Source organism: Thermobia domestica, chromosome 10 (assembly GCF_964235325.1).
Source record: "Thermobia domestica chromosome 10, izTheDome1.hap1.1, whole genome shotgun sequence".
Lineage (NCBI taxonomy): Eukaryota > Metazoa > Arthropoda > Insecta > Zygentoma > Lepismatidae > Thermobia > Thermobia domestica.
Genome location: NC_137463.1, coordinates 152,161,543 through 152,189,299, shown reverse-complemented (window position 1 = coordinate 152,189,299; position 27,757 = coordinate 152,161,543). Strand labels below are relative to the sequence as shown.

General features: G+C 36.5%; 1 protein-coding gene across 2 annotated transcripts in view; it reads right to left on the bottom strand.

Moving 5' to 3' along the window:
- LOC145662774 (protein-lysine N-methyltransferase SMYD4-like) overlaps positions 1-27,757 on the bottom strand; it is a 283,052-nt gene that overhangs the window by 154,411 nt on the left and 100,884 nt on the right. For both annotated transcript variants that reach the window (XM_081728644.1, XM_081728645.1), the window contains 2 exons: positions 27,691-27,757; positions 21,850-22,171 (listed from right to left, as the gene is read on the bottom strand). The exon at positions 27,691-27,757 is cut by the window's right edge and continues 89 nt beyond it. In XM_081728644.1, coding sequence (XP_081584770.1) covers positions 21,850-22,171; positions 27,691-27,757 — 389 coding nt within the window. The remainder of the gene's footprint in view (positions 1-21,849; positions 22,172-27,690) is intronic.

Sequence of the window (27,757 nt, the reverse complement as noted above, 5' to 3'; positions counted from 1 at the left end):
ACCAGAGCTCCAGCCAAGCTAGGGACGTGGTTTAGAATCCCCCGGTGCCCCAGGCAAGCAAAGGGAGCGATCAGGTCCTACAGATCTACAGGCTAGATGCAAACTAAAAGAGGGGTTGACTAGATGAAACTGATGCAGATGGAGTTTGGAGTGCATTTTATAGTCTCTTCGTGAACAACGATGGCGCTAGAATACAGCTTTTGTCAATCACTTTCTTAGCTTTACTGATGACGAAGATGCGTTTGTTTGCTTCTCGTAGTAGTAGTTGTAAAGAAGCAGTGGTCTTGTCTACTTATACAGAATACATGGTCTTGTTTACAAATATAGAACACGTGTAAGATATAACACCGTGGCTAGTTAAAAAAAAATAATAATAATAATAATAATAATAAGCCGGAGGGTTATTTTTCCATAGAATTGCACTGGTGAGGAGCTATCAGTTCTGGAAAGCACTAAAGATGCACTAAAAATATTGCAATTAACTCCAGAACTGGTGATCACTATCACTGGTATGATAAAGAAATGGCTGTGAGAGAAAAATTGTTAACTAGTTAATCCTTAGTCCGAGGCAAGATTTGTGATGCTTACTTCATTTCCCCTCAAGAAAAAGGTTGTTTGGGCTCTGGTGTATATAATTAATATAAATATACTAATTCACTGACGGTGACATTTGAAGTATATGTTGGTGGTATTTGCATATTAGTGGTGGCACTGTTATGAAAAGTGTCTAATGATATAGGCTTGGAAATGTCAATTTTTGGGCGAGTTTTCACTAGGCATCGCGGGCGTAGTCAACGATACAGCACATATAGGAAAATCAGAAATAAAAGCACTATGAAGATTGCTAAGGTCACTAATATAATGAATCTGTTCGTACTGACAGACATACAATGCCGATGAGCCTGAATTTTTGGACACACTGTATACAAATTATAGGGCATGGTGTCATTGATGACAAGTGGGTCGCTGCAAGGAAGCGTAGAAATGTTGCTCGTGTCTTCATGTAGTTCGTTGGCTTGATGCGAAAAGGAAAATGCTGAGATTGTAATTTTATTCGTTCAATTGAAATGTAATTACGCGGACAATTTGGAGAACAGATAGTATGAGCAAAGTGTACAAGGAGAATATAATCAAAAGAAGTGGAGTATCCATTCTTGTCTATTTTAATGATACGTGTTTTGTTTTGCTAATACTTTATTAAAAGAAAAAAAATGACTAAATATGCTTTGTTCTATAAAGAACGGCCTTTTATAAGTAACGACTGGAGTGTGACTTCCATTGTACTTTTCCCCTTTTTTTGTTTTAGTTGGCGGAAAAAAAATGAGCTAATCTGTGAATGCTTTCAAGATATGTTAATTGTTTATTTAATGGAGAGTTCAGTTTCATTTTCTTCTCTATTTTTTCATAAGATAGTATCGCTTGACATGTGGCAGAGCTATATAAATTCGGGTTTAATTTCTTGATAACGGTTGCTGGTCCCTCGTAACGGTTTGACCAGCACTAAGCCTGTTCTTCCTTGCGGAAAGTGTAATAAATAAGAACTTCGTTATGTGAATTGTAGCGAATTTGTGCGTCTTCTACCAAAGTATTTCTTCTGGCGTTCATGTGCTTTTAGAAGATTCTAATTCATTTTTCCTCTTATTTTAATTAAGAGGTCCCTTTCCACTTGAAGGTACGATGTTGATTTTAGTTCAGTCTGCAACTTTGCGTGGTTCGATACCACGCATGAGGAAAAAACTGGATTGCTTAGTTTCTGTCTGAATAGTACTGTTTATATCACAAGTTATGTATGATACGAGATTTGGCCATACCGACTGGTTTCCCTGAACGAAAAAATTAAATAAAGTTTGTAGTTTTGTTAAAAATTTCGACAATTCCAATGTCATTATGATCGTAAGTTGCAGAAACTTGAATGCAAAGTTTTAGAGTTCTGATAAATGTTGTTCGCGTTGTGCAGTGATAATGTGTCTATCGAGATATACATAAAAAAATGAGCTGAAATGTAATATTATGTCGTCAATAAGGAATCTCAAAGGCTTCTGCTGTGCTGTTATTAGTGACTAGTAACACAATATCTGGTGAGCATTTTTGTTTCGACAAAGATGTGTTTTGTTCTCCCGTCCTCTGTTGGAAAATGTCCTAAAGAATCGAACTGCCAACTCTGTGCGATAAATTGAGCTGGATGATATAATAATTCGCTGTGCAGCTTCTTCATTTGTTAATACTGAATGCAAGTCTTAATTTTGTGAGCCAAATAAAATTTCATGTTCGGAAAGTAATATATTCTAAAAGTCGATTGATGAGATTTTGCAAATCCGAAATGCGAGGCTGTGGGATGTTTATTGACTCGAACTATTGATTTGCCAGGGACTTCGGGATGCAAAGAAGGAAAATTAATCCTAATTCTGGATGTTGACGTGTACGATATGGTAAGTTGTTCTTGAGGCAAAAATACTTCGACGAGTGTAATGTAGATGTTTTCATAAGCTCTTTACCCTGCAATACGGAAATGATGCCCGAAAAGTATTCATTCATCTTTTCTTTGTTCCTGCGCCAAATTGCTTAATGGCGTACAATGCTCTATCTGAAGGATGGTATCTTGTTGGTTGTTGTTGTTGATTTCGAGTTTAACGTCCCTTTCAGCAGCTATATAGGACGTGGACCTACTGATTAACGTGGAATCCGAACCACATGAGCTCCCACCGGGAACCGAACCCGGGTCTCCCACGCCAAAGGGGTTAGCCACGAAGGAGCTCTTACGATGGTATCTTCTAAAGCGTTTGAGCGAAATACTTTTTGTCTTCTGTATCACGGAAATTGTCAGTTTCTTGATTTTCTTGCTTTTTAATATATTTTGTTCAAGGTGACTAAAAATGTCCGCCGAATGATATTGACTTTTCATATGACAAATCGTGGCCTTAGTTTGACAAGGTTCTAACTAACATTTTTGTCAAAATTGAGTTATATACAGTATGTAACATTAGAAATTGAGCTTTATTCAAATATATGACTTTTATTGTTGTAACTTGAAAAATGGACTTTCTACTAATTTGACAAGGTTCTAACTGCTTCTGACTCTAATACAGTATTCAGTTTGACAAGGTTCTAACTGCATCTTTGAAAGCTGTAAGTTACGCAAGTATTCCTCCTTTTTTAAATATTTTACGTGTGTACCTTCTATGTTATTTGCCTTATATTAAAGATATAATTAAAATGTAAAATTTATCCTTTTAACTTACCTTGAGAAGTAAATAATGATACTTTTCCCACTATTTTTTATATTTTTGGAACACCATTTCTGAGCACACAATTTTGTTCCTGAACCGTGCTATATAAACTCAACTAAATTGGTAGATCATACATGTTAAACCGGATTGATGAAAGTTTAATATAAAATTACATGTAGCAAGGCTCTAAACTCTGCAAAGTACATGTGAAGATTTACTGCCATCTATTGGTGTATGTGTGTGTTCAGGATAATGAAGAGGAATCAAGCGAAAACGGAGACGAGACTGAAAATCCAAGAACAAATAAAGCTAAATCCCGTAGGAAGTATTCTTTTCATCACTTCTTCAACGTTAAAGAAGAAAAGATTCAAGTGTGCAAAACATTTTATTTGTCGACTGTTCACATATCCCAAAAACCTGTGTATACTGCACACAAAACCAAGACTATGAATACAAACACATCTATTGTAAACAACGACTTTCTAAAGTTTATGTGGATGCATATAAATGGCGGGATGTGTTAACCTATATGTTTTCAGGGAGGTCTCGATATTTGATTGATTTATTTTTAGTTAAAATCTTTTATGAATACTGTCATTTGGCTGTGCTGTAATAAAGTAAAATATACTGTTGCTATAAGGATAAGTTAGGGCTGCCCTAGCTCAGTTGGTAACACGGCTGACTTAAACATAAGAGAAACAGGTTCAAACCTGGCTCCAAACTGAAAGTCTTATGAGTGCGGCGCACCCAAAAAATTATTTCTGTGGGTGCTGGAGCCCCAGAGCACCGACGTAGTAGGACTGCATGATTGTAGATCAAAGAGGGGAAAAGCAGTAATGGTCGTCGAAAGCCATAGGGTGAAGCAGATTTTTGCAAGAGGGCACATAAAATCTTTCCCAACAGTGGAATCCCATCACTGCCAAGCTGATGCCAGTAGATTGTATCTAGGAAGTCATCTGAACACTGCAAAAGTATATGATCTCTACAGTGAAATGTTATAGAATGAAAACAAAACACCAATTAAGAAATCAATGAACTACAGAATATTCGGAAAGGAGTTTAACTTAGATTTTAATTTGCCAGAAAGTGACAGATGTGATGTGTGCAAGGCGTATAATGTGGTGAAAGAGACTGAAACCTTAAGAAAAGGCAAAAGCAAATATTTTGCGAAAAGCCCAAATGAGAGAACACAGAAAAAGTGAAAAAGAAAAAAAAAAATCTTCCAGTCCTTACCTTTGATTTGCAAAACGTTATAACATGTTCTCACGTAGATATATTTTATAAGAGAAAGCTAAATGTTTACAACTAGACTGCATATTTTAACCAAAAAAAAAAAAAAAAAATGTATCATGCTATCTGGAACGAAACAATGACAGGATGTGCAGCGAATGGCATTGCGAGTGCTTTTAGGAAAATACTGGACGCAGTGCTCGAAGAAAATGAGATCACGAAACTGAATACTTGGTCTGATTCCTTTGCACCACAAAACCGTAATTCCAATATGCAGTTTTGGACATTTTGAGAAAAAATCCGAACATCAATTCTGTTTCAATGAAATACTCTCTTCCAGAACACTCCTGTGTTTAGGAAGTAGATCTCGTACACAGTGCAATTATTGAAAAATTAATGAACAAGACGGACCTTTAATCTCCTTTGTGTATCGTAAGAATATATAAGAGTGTAGACCGTCACAACTCATATCGTGTTAACAGTACCGTATTGTTCAAATCAAGCTATGACAGTTACGAGCTTGTTAATGCACCAAATATCAAATTTCTAGAAACTCCAAGACGTCAGGCTAAAGGGCCATATTTCAGCAGCAGTTTTGAGTGTTTTTGATATCAAACAAAAGCAACAAAAACATTGTTTGAGGTTTACAGAACTAATGAAAAAAGACATTAGAGTCATTTCTATTCATGCCCCTGGAAGAGAGGGAGTATTATACTGCATTGTTAAACTTATAACTAGTATTCGATACATATTTCACGTAATTAAAATTAAATAGTTAATCTAATCAATTGGAGTTACACCCTTATCATCCTAAGTTATCCATGTTTTTCTCATCATTTTGGTTTGACAAAGTTCTAAGTGCAGTTAGAACCCTGTGCCTCTGAAAATGATTGTTTCAGTAAGACAAGGTTCTAACTGCATTTTACTGATTGTTCAAAACAAAAAAAAGTAAAGCCCCATTTCCAACGTCAAATATTTAAATGTAAACCTTGTAGGCAGTTAATCATTGTGTAAAAACATCATAATGATTAGTTTATAAATAAAACAACTATAGCCTAATAAAACTTTAAACGCGTTTTTCTCAAAATATAGTCACGTGCAGTTAGAACCTTGTCAAACCAAGGCCACGAAATATCAAAGTGATAATCGGCCAAAAATATTTTATAACGTGTGAATACACTACCATGTCTGGCTAAGTGTTTTAGGATGTGAGACATTTTGCGACAATGAATAGATTTCATTATCTGTTTAGTTAAAAAAATATCGACATTTCCTTAGCATGAGACAAGGGCGTACAGTTTCCAAGCTGAAGCTTTTCCCTCTAAATTAGTTAAATACGACTAGAATATGAAACTATTTTTTCCTGCTTGGTCTGAGGTTAAATAACGAAAAAATACCGCGGATGTGAACACTCGAAGCATCGATGTATGCTTGTATTTCTAACTTATTGTCAAAGTGATGTAACGATGGTGCATTTAGTATGTCCTGTTTTAATTTTTCGAAGAGTTTGTCATGATTTAAAGACCATTTAAATTTAGAATTTTTGACAAGTAGAAGTTGAAATGGTTTAGTTATTTCTGAGAAGTTCTTAGTGTGACCACGTAAATATGAGCAAAGACCAAGAAAGATTTTCAAAGTACGTTTTGTAGTTAGTTTCTTGTAATTTCTAATTTTGTTAGATACCTTCGGTGAAATTTTAATGTTTCCCAAATACTCGAAATCCAAGTACATCCGATTCGCTGTAAAAGAGATGCGTTTTCCAAGGGCTCGCCTAAAGTCGTTTTTCGTAAATTTCTGAAAAAGGAGTTCTAAATCCGCAAGCTGTTCCTTCCAATTTTTTGAGCCAATTGCTGTATCGTCGGGAAACGACGTTATACGTTCTGGCAGTTCTCCTAGAAGCATCCGAGCCGCGATTGACAGCACTTGTGCCACCGTGTTTGACCCATGACACAGCGCAGAAATCAGTACGATTTTCTTGAGTAGTTCACTTTAAATATATATCTAGGATTGTTTAATATTGATAGACGAGATTAGAGATTTTCCTTTCAACATATGTAAGACGTCTTTAGTGAAACAGAAAAGGGATGCTGAGGTACCTCGTAAATGAACTGCATGTTTGCAGATTTAAGACCAAGCGAAATTCTGATGTATTTGGGTTTTTAACTACTAGTAAAGGAGAAGAAACTGAACTATCACTTTTCTCCTGAATAATATTTGCATCCAAAAGATGAATTTGTTTATCTATTTGTGGGCTGACAGCTACTGGGATAGGGGGAGTCCGTTGATGGAAATTATCTGCCCTGTCAATGTGTATTTTATGAGTATAACCTCTAAAGTAACCGATGTCATCCAGTGAGTTGGAAACAACAGCTCTACATTTATACAAGCTAAATACAGCGGATATTTTGGTGTTCTGGTAAGTCCGGATTAGTATTAAAAAGTTTAGTACCGAAGGACGTAGCTGTCTTCTTCAATTTATCTTTAATTTCCTGTTTTATCCTGAATGGAGTTTATTGCATATTATCTTGCATTTATTCTTAATCAGGGAGGATATAAATTTCTTAGAAATTTTCCTCTATATAGGCTATTGGAATGATTTTGCTGAAGTAATAGGACGAGATGATCGATTCGAAAGTAATAATTTAAGATAGTCCTTTGATATTTTGACGGTCACGGTAATCGCGCCGAACTAATAATGTTTGTCATGGTGAAACAATGAAGAACGCGTCGTCATAATTTTTTCTTGATAATAACAACAAAAAATAAATGTGATCTAGCTGGGATGACGACCTTATGAACTGTGAATACTTCTGCTGAAGCGTGTTCATGGAATTAATAAGCTTTTTTGATAATTCTTCCGGTCTCGTGTCTTCTATTAGAAAAGGTGGTTTGCGAAGTTTTTGATATACAGACAGTTCTTTGCAAATCAATTTTGGCCTGAAGGTGTTTCAGCAGGTTCTGACCAAGTAAAGGTACGAAATCACGATATTCAAAATTCTGAAATAATGGGAAAAAGTAGTATTTCCCAATCTTGAATTTAATTAGTGATATATATATTTGGTCTAGGAATTAATTCGTGCGGTTAATACGCACACATTGAAGCTGTAGTACAAACACAAAATACATAAATACCTTAAGAAAAATATTGTCCATCGCTAGCCACCACTTTCGCCCATCTGTCAGGCAATGTACGGATTCCGTGGCGAAAGAAGTCCTCATCCTTGGAAGCGATCCAGTCAGAGACCCAGGTTTCGATATCTTCTGAAGAAGTAAACCGCTGTCCAATCAAATCGTTGTTCATGCAACCGAACAAGTAGTAGTCCGGAGGAGCAACGTCTGGTGAATACGGCGGGTGGGGTAAAACTTCCCATCCGACATTTTCTAAATAGGTTTTGACCGGTTTTGCGACATGTGGGCGAGCGTTATCACGTTGAACAATAAGTTTATCATGTCTGTTCTCCCATTCTGGTCGTGTTCTGGCCAGAGCTTGCTTCAAACGCATTAATTGTCGTCGATAACGTTCTCCATTCATAGTTTCACCCGGTTGCAGCAGCTCATAGTACACCACACCTTTCATATCCCACCATATGCACAGCATAACCTTTGCACAGTGAATATCTCGTTTTGGTTGTGATGGACCTGGTTCACCTGGTTTCACCCAGGCCTTTTTTCGTTTAGGGTTCTCGTAATGGATCCACTTCTCATCACCCGTAATAATTCGATGCAGAAACCCCTTTCTGCTCTGTCGTTGAAGCAGCAATTCGCAAATGGTTTTTCGTCTTTCAACGTCTCTGTCTTTCAATTCATGTGGAACCCAATGTGACATCTTTTGAATCATTCCCATGGCTTTCAAGCGTTTGGAGACTGTTGTTTGATCAACGCCTAATGCTGCTGCAAGTTGTTCCTGCGTTTGACACGAATCCTGCTCGAGCAATGCTGTCAATTCTTCGTCTTGAAATTTTTTTGGCTGTCCAGCTCGCTCTTGGTCTGCCAAGCCGAAATCACCACTTCTAAACCGTGCAAACCACTTCTGACACGTTCGCTCAGCTAGAGCATGGTCACCATACACTTCCACCAAAATACGATGACTTTCAGTCGCACTTTTCTGCATGTTAAAGTAATGCAGCAGGACACCCCGCAAAAACACTTTATCAGGCACAAATTGCGCCATGTTCACTTAACTACAAACTGGTGTTGTTGACGCTTTAATCCACTGCCCTATACTACGAACGATACGCGATGACAGGGGTTTGCAACACATGTATGGATACACGGAACTGTGGGACGCTCCGTTCGTTGCGCCATCTCTTGTCCACCCGCACGAATTAATTCCTAGACCAAATATATATATATACACTGTATATATACTGTATATAAACGAGAGATAAACTTCGTTGAATCATGTAGAAGGCGATGGAGTACAAACCCCATTGGACATGCATTTTATACATAAGTCCTTGTATGTTAACCATGCAAATTCTGGATTCATTAGAACAAAACTTTCTTCTCTGCAAGTAAATCACTGAAGATTCGATGACTGACAAGCTTGAGGAACGACACGTCAATTAAGTTCCTCCACCTTCAGGGGAAATCAGCAAAGCAGAACCACGGAGAGATGAAAGTGTACGTGAATGAAAACACATCCTATGAGATGTTATCCAAGTGGAAACGGCAATTCCAAACTGGACATATGACCACCACGTGCGTCTCTAAATCTGGAAGACTATTTTTCACTGATGATACAGCTCTGACGGAAAAAAAGTTGAGAAGACTATCACGAAAGAATGAGGATAACCATTGAAAGTGTTATATGTGCAATAGGTATGAGTTATGGGTCTGCCTGGAATATCTTTCACAACCAGTTGCATATCCAGAAAGTGTCAGCACGGTAGGTGGAACACCTTTCCAGAAGAGAAATCGCGAGGACGCTGCAAGGGAAGTGTTGCATCGCTATGAGGTGGATGGTGAGGACTTTTTCGGCAGATTAGTGATAATAGATGAAAATTGGGTTTATCTTTATGATCCAGAAACAAAGGAAATGACAAACAATGAAAACACCCCTCCTCTCCCATACCTAAAACGGCATGAGTATGCAGAAGACTGCCGCCAATGTGATGCTTTCCATTTTCTGGGTCTGTGAAGGGGTCGTCGTGACAGATTACCTACCACAGGGACAAACTATTACTAAAACTTATTATTGCCATCTCGTAAGTATTAAGAGAGAAACTGAAGAAGAATAAATTCCCGTCCTTTATTTGGTATGATGTCGCTAATGAATAAATTGTGTGTTTCAGGAGCATTCTTTTCATTAACAGCTGATGTTGTTTTGACTGGTTGGATGTTCGCCTGAAAATCTGCGTTACTCTGTCCACTAGATTGTTGTTGTTCCGCTTCATATTTGATGGCAGGCTGCAAACTTGCAGGTCGTTCTGGCTCCATTTACTCGTTTCCCGATTTATTTTGATAACATTGGCTGGCTCCGTGTCCTTTCTTATAACATGTGGCATATATCGATACGTTTTCAGATTTAAAATTTTTCTCATTGTTATTATTTTCGTTGAAAGTGTTATTGATATTATTACTCCTTCCTTTCTTCTTACTATTTTTACCACTCCCATTTCTTTGTTATCCGTAATTCCGGCCGCCCCTATTTCTTCTAAATTGAGAGCCACTCATGGTATTCTGGGCCACAAGAAAAAAAGAGTTCTGGCATTTAGTTGGCAATTTTACTGATATGAGTTGAATTATTCTCCGCGAATTGACTAATGTTAGTAGGGCTGGGAGCGGATTCTGACGATTGTGCTTGCTGGTGGGGCAAGTTGTTGTTTGATTTTCTGTAACACTGTAGCGGAAGTGCGGAAGGTAGAATTTGCATAGGCTGCGTGTGCTGGTAATTTGGTAAGTTTTGGCGATTTTGTCAATTTAGATAGTTATTACAGACAGTAGGTTTTATTTGTTGACCTACATGGGTACAGAGAAATGCGCAACAGCGGTTGATTTGATTCACTAATAGATATAAGTTAGAAGGTTGACCATAAAAGGAATAAATCACCTGTGATAATTCAACGTAGTTTTCATAAGATCCTGTGCTGCTTCCAGGGAGTGAAGAAAGTTCTGCAATGGCTGCATCGTTTGGAAAGACTCTACTCTTTTTCTTTTCTTTTCTTTTTTTTTTTTTTAATCTCTTCTTTAGCCCTACACATAGAAAATTGATTTTTTGATCCTCCGTCGCTTGAAGCAACACCTGTCCTATTGCTCGTAATTTCCGTAATAAATAGGCGTCTATAGATTCATTTCCAGTCTGCTGTATATAATAAATTTCAAATGTCCCAACTGTTCATATGCGAGACTAACTGATTTTGATTCTTTAATTGAAGAACAAAGCCCATCGCAAAATCCTGTAAATACATAGCAAGTACCTTTCCCTTTTTAGCACAGTAGGCCTACACGACTGATTTATGCCAAATGATCAAATGACAAAAATCAAACGGTATCTTCTGATACATCCGAAGTACTTCGCTCATTGAGGGATATTACAGAGAAGTTTAGAAGCCTGTTTGGCCATGCTTTTTGTAGGATCTATGTCTTCTTTCCGGATCTAGTCTACGGCATAAGGTTCTCTCGAACAGTGTAATTTATACTCTCAAGGGAAGAGAAAAGCAAAGCATAGTCTATAGCTTACCTAATGAATTACAAGCGTACCTAATGAATTATAAGTCCACTATTTGGGTAATAAAAAGAGCATCCTGTAGACGAGAGTCCAATTCAATCAGTTCGGACTAAGTCCAAAGCATTCACCATGTAAAATTACCTTGTTAAGGTAGTAAGTATAGTAATTCCACATGGGATTTTAGACTTTGTCCCACATCCTTTTATAACAAAATCTTGTTATATACAAATATAACAGACAAAATCACTCTAATTGAGATCCGAAGACCGATACAATGTTCTCTAGATACATTTATCTGGTAAATAGGTGTCCCCAGGCCCACGTAGCCGAGGGAACTATCCTCTCTCTCTCTCTCTCTCTCTATATATATATATATATATATATATATATATATATAATGCTTTGTTGTGTTTGGTCACTTAGCTGACCTGCAATTCTCACAGGTCCAAGAGTTACGAGTGCTACGAATATATCATAGCAACAACATGATCCTATACTGAGCTGGTTAAATTATTTAACTTGCTGTATCCTGCAGCTATCAAAGTGAAACTTCTGTCATAGCTAAACAGCAAGCAATTCCAACAAAACAGCATATTACACTTAACACTTACAGTAAGCCAATCTTATAATTGGTGTTCTGAAAATAAGAGTACTACTCGTTTGTTTCTGGATTAAATTTTCCAGTGCTGACATTGGCCTTTCATTAGTAGAAATGATTTTCTTATTTTCTTCAAATGTTTCTCGGGAAAACGATATTTCTTACAAATCAGCTATATCATCATCCCTAGAGGCAGGTGAAATATGATATGTTCCTGTAGGGCAATGGGAACAAAGATCTTAATGTTTCGTGTTATGTTGAATCGGGATAGGATATCTGAAATTTTCATATTTCATATTTTAAAATATATATATATATATATATATATAGTAGAAATCTTCATATTTTTTCATATTCTGTACGTTTGGTATGCCTAAACTGACCTCTAACGTTGAATTCAGTGACCTTATGTTATTTTCAAGAATAAGCACATATTCTCCCCCAATTTGTTCGTTTGTATATTGAAGTTTAGTGGCCCTCTTCAACAGCGACGCTATGTGAAATACAGACCTACAATTTAAAGCAGAATCCGAACAACCGCAATGCTTTTCTCTCTCTCGCCGGGAATGGAAATGGGATCCCGTGCACCAAAAATCTTGGGCTCTAACCCTAGACAAATGGAGAAAGCTCCTCTTACCCAAGCAGAAGAAGAGATTTCTTTTTTGTACCGTAAGATCAACAGCGATAGACAGCAACATCTTCAATGTTAGTGCCGAAGCGTTTTAAAGCAAGATTACATCTCTCTTTTGGTGCCAGGAATTGTGTCAGATTCCAACCAATGATCTAGAACCTCTTTGAAACGAGGAACGAGCTATAATCCCAGCCCTGCCTATTTGAGAATAGGACTTTTCGGCATGATGTGCCTTCACATTAAGCTCACCTCACTTTTTGAGACAGAAAGACAACGCCAGTGTAGGGTTTACTTATACCTCAATACATTCAACTTCTACATCCCCTAGAGACAGAGCTCTGTAACGTTAACGCAAAATTGGGGAAACAAGGATGGTGATAATTAAATATTCCCAGGCTTGTATCATTTTGTGTTCTTATTGTATACTACTGAAATGAAATGAAAATAACCTTTTAGTTTCTCGTACCACGCTTATACCCTGTAGGTTAAAGGCGAATGATTAATGAAATGAATGTTTATGAAGATAATGATGGAATATGGCCTGGGATCGAAGCAGGAACCCCTCCCACCAGAGGTGAGCGCTCCACCGCATTTTCAAAGTCGCTCCAACTGGAAGAGTTATCACCATGGTATTCTAAAACCATTTCTACTTAATCCAACGTGACACTGACACGAAAACAAATGCTTATGGGATATTTAAATATATGCCCACACTTTTCAGAGGAAGTCACATCGATCGACTACATCATATGACACCACTAATTCACCGTGCCCTCTTGTATGTTACCGTATCCTTTAAGGTACAGCAAACGCGCACCCAAAATATTTTCATGCGAGAGGTGTGGAGAACTCTAATCACTCGTGTACGCAGGAATATATTTTGGGACTCCCGGGAAGAGTCGAAATTCAATATGAGGGTAATTATATAACACTCGTGAACTCATTTCTAAAATTAGACTAAATTTACAGAAAATTCGGGATTTCGAGAGAGAGGAGTCCAGACTCCAAGTACCCACACCCTGCGTACGTCCCTGGCTCTAATACTGCATTATTCTACGTCTATATGGTATTGAACTTCTATTACTCCGCACCCGAAAAAAGATAAGTAATTGTTAAGTGCTAACCTCCATATTTTCAAAAAATATAAGTATATGAACTGCAAGATCAATTTTTAATGTTACATTTATAATTTTTCTCCTAAACAAGTATAATTTTACTAAGAAACTACACAAATATATGTCGACTTAGAAAGTTTTTTTTTAATCTTCTGAAAGGGCCATCTTGACCTGGTGGAGCCCACGTGTGTGTGTGCTTCTGAGGTACAGAGTATATCAGTAACGCCAATTGTTAATCGAAGCTTTTATTAATAAAATAAGGATGTTAATCTGCGTCTGATATACAGTATCAGGCATCTAAAGAAATATCGAAGAAACGAGAAACGCTAGCGATTTTCGGTTTGCGGTAAACAGAAATATCAATCAAATGGGTAAAGAAAATATCGACAAATAGGACACAGGAACGAAGCGAATTTCCTGTAATGGAATGATGGATAAAATCATGAACAACATGAAAAGACACACGAAGAGAAATACAATGTCATTTGTCTTATGCTTCTACTGCACACAGTAACGAAGATATGACCACGGGAATGGCTGTAAACACGACAAGTGACCCAGTTGACCGCCAGTACTGTGGTATGTATGAGTTGTCAGAAGGCGTGGGAAGAGACTAAAGAACACGAACATATGACATCCGAGAGTAAAGAAGAAAACATGAGACATGGTCATCACTATTTATTTGACAGTGTACAGAATGTAATGACAAAGAGCATGATAGTATGTCAAAGAACCATAGAGAATAACATATGCAATGAATGTTAAACCTAGTATGCAAAGTGTATGTTTAAAATGGTAGCCATCCGCTGTAATACAGGCATCGAGGCGTACCCGCAAAGTTCGTTCCACAGAATGTAGTATCGCATGTGGAATGGCCCTAAAGGCTGCAGTAATGCGTTGTTGCATATCGTCTGGAGGTATTGGCACATCCCGGTAGACAATGTCTTTCAATTTCCCCACAGAGAAAAAGATCTAATGGCGACAAATCTGGAGATCGAACTGGTCATTTGACAGTCTTCTCTGTCCTATGAACCGATAGCGAAACATATTACGGGTAAATCTCATTTCAAGAGTACACATATCTTATCATCATTTCCATCAGAAGATATGCTTCTTTTCTCTAGAAAGTTTTCCACTTGACCAGTTCATCATATTCCAACGCAAGAGGTTACGCTCTCTCCCACCCGTTTGACAGTTCTTTTCAGCATCAGCCCTAAGAGATAAAATTTACACAATTTAATTTCACGGGTACACATTTTAACAACTTGTTTTTGAAGTCCGTCAACACAGTTTTGTTAATATAGTCATCTTTTAATAAACACAAAATTACAAGACACTAATATTCTGGATTAGGACTTCTAAATGACGACACGTTTATATTAGTCAATACTTGTTTGCTTACTAATATGAATTGAAATACATTGAACTGTTTAATTGAAATATGAAACAATGATGCTTAGAAAATTCGAAAATTCAAGTGTATGGCAATGTCCCACAATTGCCCTTAAAAATATACATACTTCAAGCGCATTTTCCACCATGACGTATATTTTAAACGTGTAAACTGTAAAAAGTACTATATTCAGAAATTTTGCTGTATTTTCTTTTATAACGTAACATATTTACCAATATATTTAATTTATGTAGTATTTATTATTTTTATACAAAACAAATTTAGACTTCTAATAAAGTATTTTAATTCATTTTTCGTTAAATAGGTAAAGAATGCAAGTATAGATGTTCAATGAGGCTCAATCGTAAAGGGCTCATCTCTGGTGCATAGGGTCTCCGATTTGATCCTGGCTGTCACTAAGTGATTTTTGTAGTGGCAAGCATTGCGCACGTAAAATTGCTCAGAGTTCTCCCGTTTTCGCTCACCTTCATTAAACAATTTCGTTCATTATCGTCATCACCTTCTTCCTTCAAGCAGGTGTATAACGTAGTATGTTCACTTTAAAGAAACAAAAACAAAACAAAAAAAAAGTGTTCGTGGGTTTTCTCGGATTCTCGCTTTCCTCCCACATTCTCATTCTACAACCGTACGAGTAAGTCTCTAATCTCGAACAAAATACTCATAATGTTTTATAAAAATAGTTCTTTATGAAATTGCCGTGGAAACATTTTATTTACAATAAAGATGAAATATATATATACAAAGGGAAGATAATGTCATTCTGTAGTTCTCGATTAATTTTAATTCCAGGTAATAGGGATGGTTGTGAAGCATCAAAAAATATGCACCATATTGAGACACTTTTTTCTCTTCAACGAAAGTTATCTTGAACCTTATCCTGCAAAATTGTTTTATATGCTTACAACATGGGATTGCTTTGATTTACCTTTCACCTCTTTAGAGGGGTATTCATCTTACACTACGGATAAATTCAATGATTACTCCTGATTGAGTTTAATCCAAAGTAGTGAGACTGTGATAAATTCTAAAAGAAAATCTAGAATGTATACTATACAATTTTATCAGACTGAGTTTAATTCCAAGTACTGAGACTGTGATAAATTCTGAAAGATAATGTATACTATACAATTTTATCAGACTGAATTTAATTCCAAGTACTGAGACTGTGATAAGTTCTAAAAGATAATGTATACTATACAATTTTATCAGGCTGGGTTTAATTCCAAGTACTGAGACTGTGATAAATTCTAAAAGATAATGTGCACTATACAATTTTATCAGACTGGTTTAATTCCAAGTATTGAGACTGTGATAAATTCTAAAAGAAAATGCATACTATACAATTTCATCAAAATCCATTAAGATTTACCTAAGATACTGTGGATTTTTTAAAAATTCTCGGAGGGAATCTAATCAATCTCTTTATTCTTCATTGATTCCAGCTCTTCTCACAGGGGTTCAAAGAAAATATAGACCATATTCCGTCAAAGATTTTTTAAAAAGAAGATTATTGTGTAATACATTTTTTAAATGAGGTATAAATTCACATTTTCATTCTTTGCGAATTTTAACGACAAACTGGGCTATCATCGGAATCCCGTAAGGAAACTTTACATTATGTTCTGTCAAAATCGAATAATTTTTACGTGTCTTATTCTTATATATATATATACAGTGAAACCTGTGTATGTTGGCCACCATCGGTTCCATCGAAAAGTGGCCAACTTAGACAGGTGGCATACTTACAGAAAACAAGTGTGGTTGGTGTATTTTTAGAATAGAATTTCCATTATTACTTGATTGTAAAATTTTAATAAGCAGTGGCACGACAGCTACTTATAAATAATGTATATAGAGTAATCATAAAAATATACAGTACTAGAAAATATTACTATAGTATGCAAGAGCGCCGATTTCTCTGTAAATGGGGGGGGGGGAATTCAGATGCAGAATGTATATATATGAAGTTTTTAAGACAAATTGCACTCAAATTATACCAAATATTGTATACTCATAAATAAAATAGGGGCCACATGAGCTTTGGGGGGCCCGGGCCCCCTCGGTTCCCCCAGGATCGGCGCTCTTGATAGTATGTTCAATATATATGCATACCTTTCTCTTCCTGAAAACTAGTCTGGTACATTGGATTATTCGGATTGAAAACACAATAACACAAACAACCATGAAATAGAAGTGTATGTACGCAGTTTATTGAAATTGATATTATAGCACACTGAGTGATTGAGATTGAAAACAAGAAAAGCTAAGTTATAAATTGAGAAATTTATATGCAATTTATATGACTTCTTTTCACTTGTTACTGAATGGTGGTTCATTCTAGACATATTTGCTTTATTCTTTTTGGCAGATATGCACATTCTAATATGTAGTTAACTACCTCTTGTTAATGAGCTAGAAGTGTTTCCCTCGGAGCAAAAGATGTTTTGAGAAAATCTTGAGGGAATTCATATCTCAAAACCTCCGCTACCTTTTGACATGCAGTCAGTTGCCAATAAATGACAATTGAGTTTTAACCTTGAGAATTTTCCGGAATTACTAAAGCTTCTCATTGATGAAAGAGCCGATATAGCTAATGGTTTTACCAAAACAGACAGGGAAAACAAATACGTACAACCATTTCCTGGATTCCTGTACGTGCTTTTTCTTATTCACATCTTCCTTCACCACCCTTTTATGAGGGTAGTGTTCTGGCCATTGACCTCCAAGAACAAATCGTGCGAATCTATGCTTCTTTGTGTCCAGTTACAAATACAGAACATCTGCCTCTCATATGGGAATTCGAAAGAGTTAAGAAAAATAACAAAACTGTATTTTTCGTGGCCAAGATACGAAGGCAAATTTATCATTATCATCATAGGGTAAACACTGCTTCAGTGTGGCCAACTTCCAAGATAGACAGGTGGCCAAGTTATAGAGTAGTAAGTAACGAATGTCTTATGGGAAAATGCAGGTTCAAGACGAACTAGGCCAAGATAAGCAGATGGCCAACTTAGAGGGGTGGCCAAGTTGACAGGTTTCACTGTATATATATATATATATATATATATATATATATATATATAGTGGCGTATTTAGGGAGGGGCTTCCGGGCTTAACCCCCCTGAAATCTTTCTTATATAGTAAAGTATATGAAATATATTGCAGAATTTTCACATTTTCAGGCAAAGCTCCCGCCGAAACAAAATCGTAAATACGCCACTGTATATATATATATATATATATATATATATATATATATATATATAACATGAGATGTCTGATTCGTCTTTTACCCTTTATCCTACATAAATTGAAACCCTAAAAGGAAAACTTATTTAGGAAGATTGAAGGAAGGTATATTCTACGTTTCATTTGAATTACGTAAGTTTTACGAGAATTCTCCTGGAACAGACAGACAGAGAAAGTCCGGTCGAATCGAATGGTAAAAGTTCGCTGCACTCGCTTCAATAACTGAAGTATGGTATTTTTTTCTCGCAAAAATATAGCCTATTGATTACTGCGGGAGAGAACTCTCTCTTTTACGAACACGTATAGACTTCTCCCCCTAGTTTTATTAATCTGTTCATAACGAAGAGGAATTACCCCCTTTTCATTTCTACTGAACACAGAAAAATTTTCCCTAGTTTGAAAGTAGTAAATCTGTGATGCAATACAGAAGAGAGAATATTCCTTCTCCGTAAAATGCGCCATAAGTCGACTTCTTACATTAGTATGCTGAAATTGATTTCTTGTCCTTGCCTACAATAGATTTTCAGTATTTAGTAATAATACTGGATGTTTTTATTGCATTATTTTTACTTTTACGCGAAGTATGCTAAAGTACGGGAGTTCTACATGAGAATAACACGCACTGGAGAAGAAAATTACTACACTCGCAGTATACGTACTTTGTAACTCACACAACAATCCCTTCCCTGCAATACGGCAGATATTCCCCTCATCTCCCCAGTAATTCGAACCCGAGTACAATATTTCGATAGCAGCCTATATTCACATTTATAACTAGTGTAACATAATGAAAAAAGTACAATATCGTGAAAATTCTCAGTTTTAGAAAATGAAGTATGTTACAGTACGTTTTCGCAGGGAAGAATTTGCTATTATTATTCCTAGTAGGAATATTTTGTTCTATAAGCTGGCTTTCGTTCCAGTATACACTGAAACTGACAAAGGATGTAATACAAGAAATTTTACAAGTTTTTCGTGTGATAATCTAGTTCTACACTTAAGATTATAAAATGTTCGTACTAATATACTTTAAAAACAACGATATTATCCGCCTTATGCAGAGTCATTTTGATGTATGATTAGCGTCATGCTAAAGGCCTGACTACTGCAGGAAACATGTTAGTCAAACTCTTTAGTATGACACTAATCACACGTCAAAATGACTCTGCATAAGGCCTTATATCTCTAAATTTTACAATAGAATTAGTGTATAATAATTCTTCGAAGATGAGATATACATATCAATTGATAAATCCATTGACTGAACAACGTGACATGCATGAAGACAAAACCTTATATGTAGTTTTTGAGAAAATCTACAAAAATGAATATTTACGGTGCTAAAAAAATGTTATTAGTAGCCTACAACAACAGGCTCAATAACAGTACACCTATTAAAGCGAAACTGATATTTAAAAAATGCCATAAAGTCTTTCATTGTGACACTACCAAGATGTAAATACACGCTATAGTTAATCATACAGTAACCTAAAATTACCATTAATTCTTATACTTTAATTTTAATAGAACATAACGAAAATTCCGGATTGTAATTGTAATAATGTGTCCCCTTAAATTGGAATCGTATGAGTCTTACCGTCTCGGGCAAGGCACTAATAACAAATACAGCAAATATGTGAAAGTGCTCTCCTGGGACAAAACTCAAGTATGACTAACTGGTCAGAGGATGATATAGCCACTGGTGTGAACGATCTCCAGTGAGGGCGCAGGTTTCTGATGTAAATGACTATAAGAGGTGTGTACCGCTGAAATGGAATTTACCCATATTTTCTATTTACACCTGCAGATGGTGAATTTTGAAGCATATGCTAACGAAAAAGACCTCAAAATGATGAAGAGTACAGTATATAGCTAATTTGCTGAAATCTTATGTACTGTTAAATATAGAGCTTCTGGAAAGTAAGTTCTATGTTTGCAATACTTGTCGTTTCTGTGATAAGTTGTTTTAAAACAAACGTCGTAATACCGGGAACACATGCTGAATGTAAGTAGAATGATATTATGTATACTGTACTAAACGGAAGCTTGAGCGGGTGTTTCCACTGGCTACGCCACTCACATGTCAGATTTTAGGTCAAAGCTTAATTCTCCTTTATAGGCATTTAAGAGACAGCAAGTAACGTTTACATTTCATTAGCTAACGTAACTCACAAGTTCTGTAGTGGCTAAAACAACCTATACTAGATATATAATTCAACCACCATTTATTTTCTTACATAATGATTCATCTTGTGCAAAATACTGAACTAAGATGAATATCTTTTATACTGCTTTCTGTCAATAATATACATAGATTGGATAAAAAGTAGTGGCAACACTGTTTTTCCGTCAGAGCGCTGTGTTTCAGCACTATAATAGTTCTACACCTGATAAGGGAATGTGAGGCAAGTGATAACGACTGTATGTTATTCAGTCAAAAGCAGCAGTGCCGTCAATTGGAGGAAAGTAGGAGTGCCATAACAATATTTTTGGAAGAGACGAGTAACGTGTGTGGAGCAAGATTCAAGTGACAAGTGGATGCAGTGCACAATAATGCTTTCAGACTTCGTGATGACTTTTTCGCCAAAATGAAGGAACCGCTTCGCGGAAAGCACTGACACAAAAGAAACCATCATCTGTGCCATATGGAGGTACCTGCGGACATCGACAAAGAGTGACACGTTGAAGCTGTACGATGCCCTTCACACGTGTGGCAGAAGGTGATAGAGATAGGAGGCAACTACAATGAAGGAATGTAACAGGTATTCTTCTGTGCATAAAACCAGGTTCGAATTATAACGATGTTGCTAATACTTTTTAACCAGCTTTTGTACATTAGAGACGAGAGGATAATATGGCTTAATATATATATAATCTATTATACTGTATTACATGGCTGTGATGTACATGTATTTATAATTTTCTTATATCCGCATATGGATGCTCTTAGCGATAGAAAGCAGTATCTACATTTAAAAAAAAATAAAATAAAATAATTGTCCGTAGACAGGATTCAAACTCATGCTAAAATGAAAGCTTACTCACAGATCCGCGACGCTAACTACTAAATCACAAAGGTATGAAGAACAGACCTCCGTCGCTCCGTCTGTACCTTAGTACCGTGAGATCCTGCGCCCACTACAAACTTCAATCGTGTATTCCACAATATGCCAGTCTTTGACTTATTTATCTTTTACTGTCATCATATATGGTTGTTCCCTATATGCAAATCAGATATTTACTTCCTGGCTATATTCAGACTATGTCTCCTGTAGACTTTTCTAGACACTTACGCATATTACTCTATGGCAGAGTGGAGGAATAATAGATTTAATTGTAAGATCCGAGGAACGTAAGGATCGAGATCATTCTTTTCAGACTTATTCTGTAGAAGACAGTCTAGATTTCTGTGTACAAGGGAATGTACAAGGGAGTGAAATTTCGATTTGCAGCAATTAATATTAAGAGTTTTATTTTCGTAGGTATACGTAACTATGATGTGTAGCATCATCGCCTAGAGTTTGAAAATGATATTCCTTTGAGCACTTCAATAGAATTTAGGCCTCTCAACTAAACAGCATGTTAATAACTTGAAACTTCATATAAAGTAGTTTGAAAATTTTGCACAACAGTTCAATCGACACACATTTTAAGGATACCTATAAAACGTTACCTAAGGTGAAAATTTATTATATATTAATCAAAGCACACTCACCAGAGCATACTGGAAAGCATCTCCTTTTTGCATGCTATTAATATGAGTAAGAAGATTATATACAGCTAAGTAATTGCTATCCGCAGTGTCGTATTTTTCACTTGATTTACTTTCTGTGTACTCCCCAGGAACCAACTTCCCTACGTCTTTCAAAGAAATAAGGCGCTGTAGTCCAGCTACAAGCACAATGCGGAGGCCAAGATGAGCGATCCCAATAGAATGCAATAATTCATAATTTCCGCACTCATACTGATGATATTCCTTCCATGATTCATTTCTACATATATCACTGCAGTACAAGGCTTGAACACATTGATGACACCTAGAATGAAGACATACATTTACTATTCGACAATTCAAAAATTTTCGATGGTTGGTTTCGTAAGTTAAAATTATGTCTCAATCAATTAATTCCAATATTATCTACTAGTCATTGAAATCTCCAACAATTATTATAAATTACCTTACACATATACTGAACACGAGCAAAATTTGAAAACTTTAGAAAGACATTTTTACATTAATTACACATAATATCTTATTAAGTCTAGAGAATGTTCATACGGATAAATCTGGCGCAGAACCCAGAAGAGTTCTCCTTTAGAACAAACGAATATCACGGGTAGATTTTCAATATTTGAATTACATTATCTAGGAAGATGAATATTAACAGGAAAAATCTTTTCTACATCTGAAGCATTCATAATCCTCACGGAAGGTAATACTTTACCTTACCACTGAATGTATATTGGCGAAATTAGCCATTCCCTAAACGTCTACCATTTGTGTGTTGGCTGGTGTAATATAGGCAGTTAGTTATTCTTAAGGCATTAGTTAGAATAAAATAAAACATGAATGCAATATTAAAATTCTATACATTTAATTACAGCACGTGAACAATTCTTCCACACGAAACACTCTATGACTCTTTTCCTTAACTCTTTATTTAAGGACACACAAAATAAATTTTCTTCCTCCTAAATATTTCTTTCGTCATTCCTATCTTTGATTTTACTCCACGTTCGGATACTATCCAGACAGTGAAAACTAGTCACTTCATCATGTTCTATTTTCTCTGCTCCGACTTTTATATTTGACACGACCACTTTGTTCCAATTACTATGGCTCTTATCTTTTTAACGTTTATTTTCGTTCCATCTAAAATCATACTAATATTCTTTCCAGATTTATCAATTACCATCGAAGCGTACAATATGTAAACTGTTTATATTTAATCATTCTACCTCCTACCAAAATACCGTTTTCATCATATAGGTCTTTCTTCATTACCTCTTCTAGATAAATATTACATAACGTTGGCGGAAGACAACATCCCTGTCAAACTCACCTTTCAACTGCACTCTCCTGTTTTTTTTTTTTTTTTTTTTTTTTTTTTTTTCCCTATTCTAACATTTACTTGTTGGTTCATATATAACTTTCTTACAAGTCTTGGAACTTTCTTTCTTTAAAATTCCCATCAACAATTGCAAGTTCACCTGGTCACAAGGTTTTTGTAGACCAATAAGCACTACACACATCTTTTCCATGAACCTTTCACCGATCACTCGCCAACTGCACCTCTTGTAACTTTACTTCTAGTAATCCCGATCTGTTCCTCCTTAACTTCGTCATTCGCTTTTCCACACAACTATCTGTTCAGTGCTTGAAGCTAATTTTTTTGCTGCACACATACGAGACTAATAGTTCTGTAGTTCTCTCATCTCTATTGGTTCAATTTCTTACCAATGGTATTATGATCGTATTCACGAAATCTTTTGGTCACTTTCCCGTTTCATTACAGAGTTATTTCTTGCTCTTGTCTCCCATATTCTTAATGAATTTGATTGGTATATTATTTACTACTGCTGCCTTTTCATTCCTCATCTCGGATAAAGTTTTTTCAAACTCACCAAGAAGTCCTTTATCAATCTTCCCTACTACATTTTCTACCTTAACTTCTAGGTCACGCAGTCTATCCCCATTCTCACACCAGTATACAACATATTCTGTCCGTTTTCCTAGGGTTTCACTCTTCTCGTTATCTATCTTTTCATTCATCTTTTCTACTAATATTGTAAAGTCCCACTTGTTTCCTCCGAAGTTTCATAGATTTCACCTCCTTTTACATTTCCTCATATTTCCAAAATCTTTCTAATTCTATGTTCTCACATTTTCTTCTGTAAGTTTTTCCATGCTCTATCTGCTTCCTTTCGCAACTTATTGTTGAACTTCCTGTACGTTTTCTTGCCCTCTTCTATATTAAATTGTTTCCAAGTTCTCCAATTTTCTGCAACATCTGCTCTGTGATCCGAAGTTCCCAGCCGTTTTCTGTTCGTGGTAATCTACTATTTTTTCTGCTGCCCGCTGTATACAAAGTTTAATATGCTCCCACCGCACGCTGCTACCTATATTTATCCTCTCCTCGTTTGAGTACTTTTCTTCGAAGTTTTGCACAAAAAGATTTCTTATTTCGTTATCTTCCAGCTTCTCAGTATTCAATTTCTAGTTGCTTACTTCTATTCCGGCTACAGTTTTCAGTTGAATATCCCCTTCAGCCAGCAGAAGGTCTTTGCGTTCTCCAAGCTATTCCGATGTCTGTCCTGAGTCATAACTTAGTCTATTTGATATCTTCGGCCGTCTATTGAGAATTTTCATATGTATCTTCTCATGTTGAGCTGTGTGATCCTAGTGTTTTCAATTTACGTGTGTTCTTTTCTGGTGTCAGCAATCGCAAAATTACAACGGACAGAAAAAAAATCCTTAGCTACGAATACGAATATCCAAAGCAGGAAGGGAAAATAGAGATCCCTCAATTTCCCAATATAACACGAAGCACATTCCAAAATTATAGTTTAAACCGAGTCTAAATACACATTAATATTGACAAATCTTTAACAGAAGAGAAGATTACTCTGTGGAAAAGAAACAAATTCGCAGTTACAAGGCAGTTGCAGTTACATTCTACATATGAATGTATACGTATTGATCCAACCAGGTCATATACAGAATATAAGGTAACAAAATTATCTCTGAATTAAACAAAGTAATCTTGTTTCACACATTTAACTGAAAAGAAACACTTATCTTGTAAAACTATCGTGATACACTTGGTTTTTACAATAAGTCAATATTACCTTGCAAGGAAAATAGATTACAAATTGCAAAAACCACCTATCTTTAAATAATTTTAAAAACAAGATGAGAGTGTAACTCTAATGGTTAAGAGAGTTGTAGAATAAAATAAAACGAATATACATATGAATAGGAAAGAAATCAGAATAGCTAAATTTAAACGAAATTATTATATAACTTTTAATTCTACAATAAATGCAAAACTAACTGGAGAATTATTAGTTTGCAGATAACAATCTAAAAGTAAAGTAACTCCATTCCTATTCCTCCCGACAAAGTTAGTGAGAACTTTGTAACATTAATAGGAGGATTAACCATTGTATAGGTTAGAAACTGGTGTGGAAAACAAGACATGGGAGTTAACATTTTCAAATTTTCTCAACAACTGACACCACCACTCTATTTCACACTGAGCCTTTAACTAACATCTTCGAGAACTAAGGGCATCCCAAGGCAGCGTGAAGACAGCTACCGTGCTGAAAGAATATTCGTTAAATAATTTTATCAACCTGTAATGCGTTTTGTGGAAGTAAAAGATCTGCCTGCTAAGGAAACTCAGTCTGGTATGGGCGGAAGATTTCGTTGCGGGAAGCAGTGCACAAATGGGTTGCAAAATTCACTATAGTATGTGCAAAATAGAGTGACAAACAACGACCTGGGGGCCTACTGGAGATTGCAACTGAGGAAACAATGCGGAGGATGAACGATATGACTTTTGAGGACAGACGTGTATCGACTGACTGCACTGAATTTTAAGTTGGATGGATAACATACAACATGGTGCGCAAGCAATTTTTTTCTCAAAAGTGTGTGCACCGTGGGTACCCTCGACATCTGCTCGAAGAACATAAAAGCATCTGGATCGGCCAATCCTTGGAAAGTTTGTTAGTGAGCCGAGGAAAAAGAAGACATGCTTAACACGATCGTTATAGGCGATGAAACATGAGAGCACCATTAGCAACCTAAAACAATCGCTCAGCCAACGACTGGATTAGATGACGAAATAAGTTAGGCGTCTGCCATGCGAAGAAATTCCCCACTGCACGTTGCACCTCACAGTCATCAGAGAACTTCTTTCAGGCCAAGAAGTGGTGGGGATGCTGGAGGGGGTGGTAGTCGACAGGACAGGCCTAAGGAGAATACTATAGGTAAGAAAAGGATTTTATACTGGAAGTCATGGAGAATATACACAGTCGTTTGAGCTGAGTTGATTTTAGTTTATCGTCCCTTTCAGCAGTGAGACTATATGAGACGTGGACCTACTGATTAACGTGGAATCCAAACCACATGAGCTCCCGCCGGGAATCGAACCCGGGTCTCCCACGCCAAAGGCGCGTACGCTAACCGCATAGCCACGAGGAAGCTATACACAGTCGTTTGAGTGACAAGTAGGCGTGCACTGTTGCGAAACATAACAGTATGTCTGTTGACCACTGCTAGATACTTACGGACAAGTTTGTGCTGTGTTCTGCGAAATTCAGCACTTTAATGATCTGGAGTGATGCTTTCGCCTGTGCAACATGATCGTCTGTTGGTAGAGGGTTGGTTTGAAAAACGTCACGATCCAACCTCGATTAGATAAGATTAGATTGTACCAGCAGATCTCTTCATTAAAACTGTCAATTCGTTGCAGCAAAGCTTTCCGATCATTCCGTCCTCAGAAAAAAAAAAATGAAATGAAAGGTTAAGTTTTACGTTCCAGGGTTATGCAGGCTAGGTTAGAGGAGATGGTGATGATGAGAAATGAATTAAATGGTGGAATGAAGAAGGTGAGAGGAAACGGAAGAACCCCGAGAAAACCCACGCACACGATGCTTGTCCACTACAAAGTTCACTTGGCGCGAGCTGGGATCGAAATCCACTCAGAAAACTACACATATTCAGACGTTCATTCTTGTTTGCACGTGTAACTCTATGGGAACCGTGAGTCAAACTCTTTCACCTTAACGACTGTGGTATGGTATATGTCTAACTTGTCCCCAATCGCACGAATGCTCAACTCCTACAGCTGTTGAGGAGTTCATCGGAATATGCTATTGACCACTGGCCGCGAGGCTAACTTTCCAGTATTGTATTACAGGCACTAACTTTGACAGACAAATGGCATATAGTATATACATTTATGCATCATCTCTTGCCCAAATCTACTGTTGATATTTTTTGACACTACATGTGTATAACGTCCCAGTTTGAACTCGTGGATAAAAATCACTCGCAATTGTGAGATCTCCATAGTGCACTTTCACACAATCCTGTTCAACAATAAACTATCTTCCTAACTGGTTACCAATTCCACCTATTTTCTGAACATGTACGGAGTTCGTGACGTCGTATGCGTGATCTCGGTCCACCCAGTGCTTGCGTTACAGAGGGTGGATTTCAAACCAAACATTTCAGTCAAACCAAACCAATACGTTGTACGAAAAACAAATAAAAAACATTTGAGTTGTACGAGGTAATAATTAATTATTTTACAATCAAATTTACAAGTAAACAGGTAAATAATATAAGATTTTTAGATTTAATTAGCCTCATACACCTAATTTTCTTCTGTTCTGTGGCTCAAGTGGTAACTACAAAACTTCGGCAAGCTAAAGGTTAGCTTTCAAATACATATAAAGGCACTGAACTTATTTTGTTAACAAAGCACACAGTCTGTTACGAAACTAGTGTCACAACTTATGCTATACAAATCAAATAAATACTTACGGTATAGGATTTCGTAATGATGCACAACAATGCTGGCAGTGAGACTTGACGTATTCAGGAAGAAGAA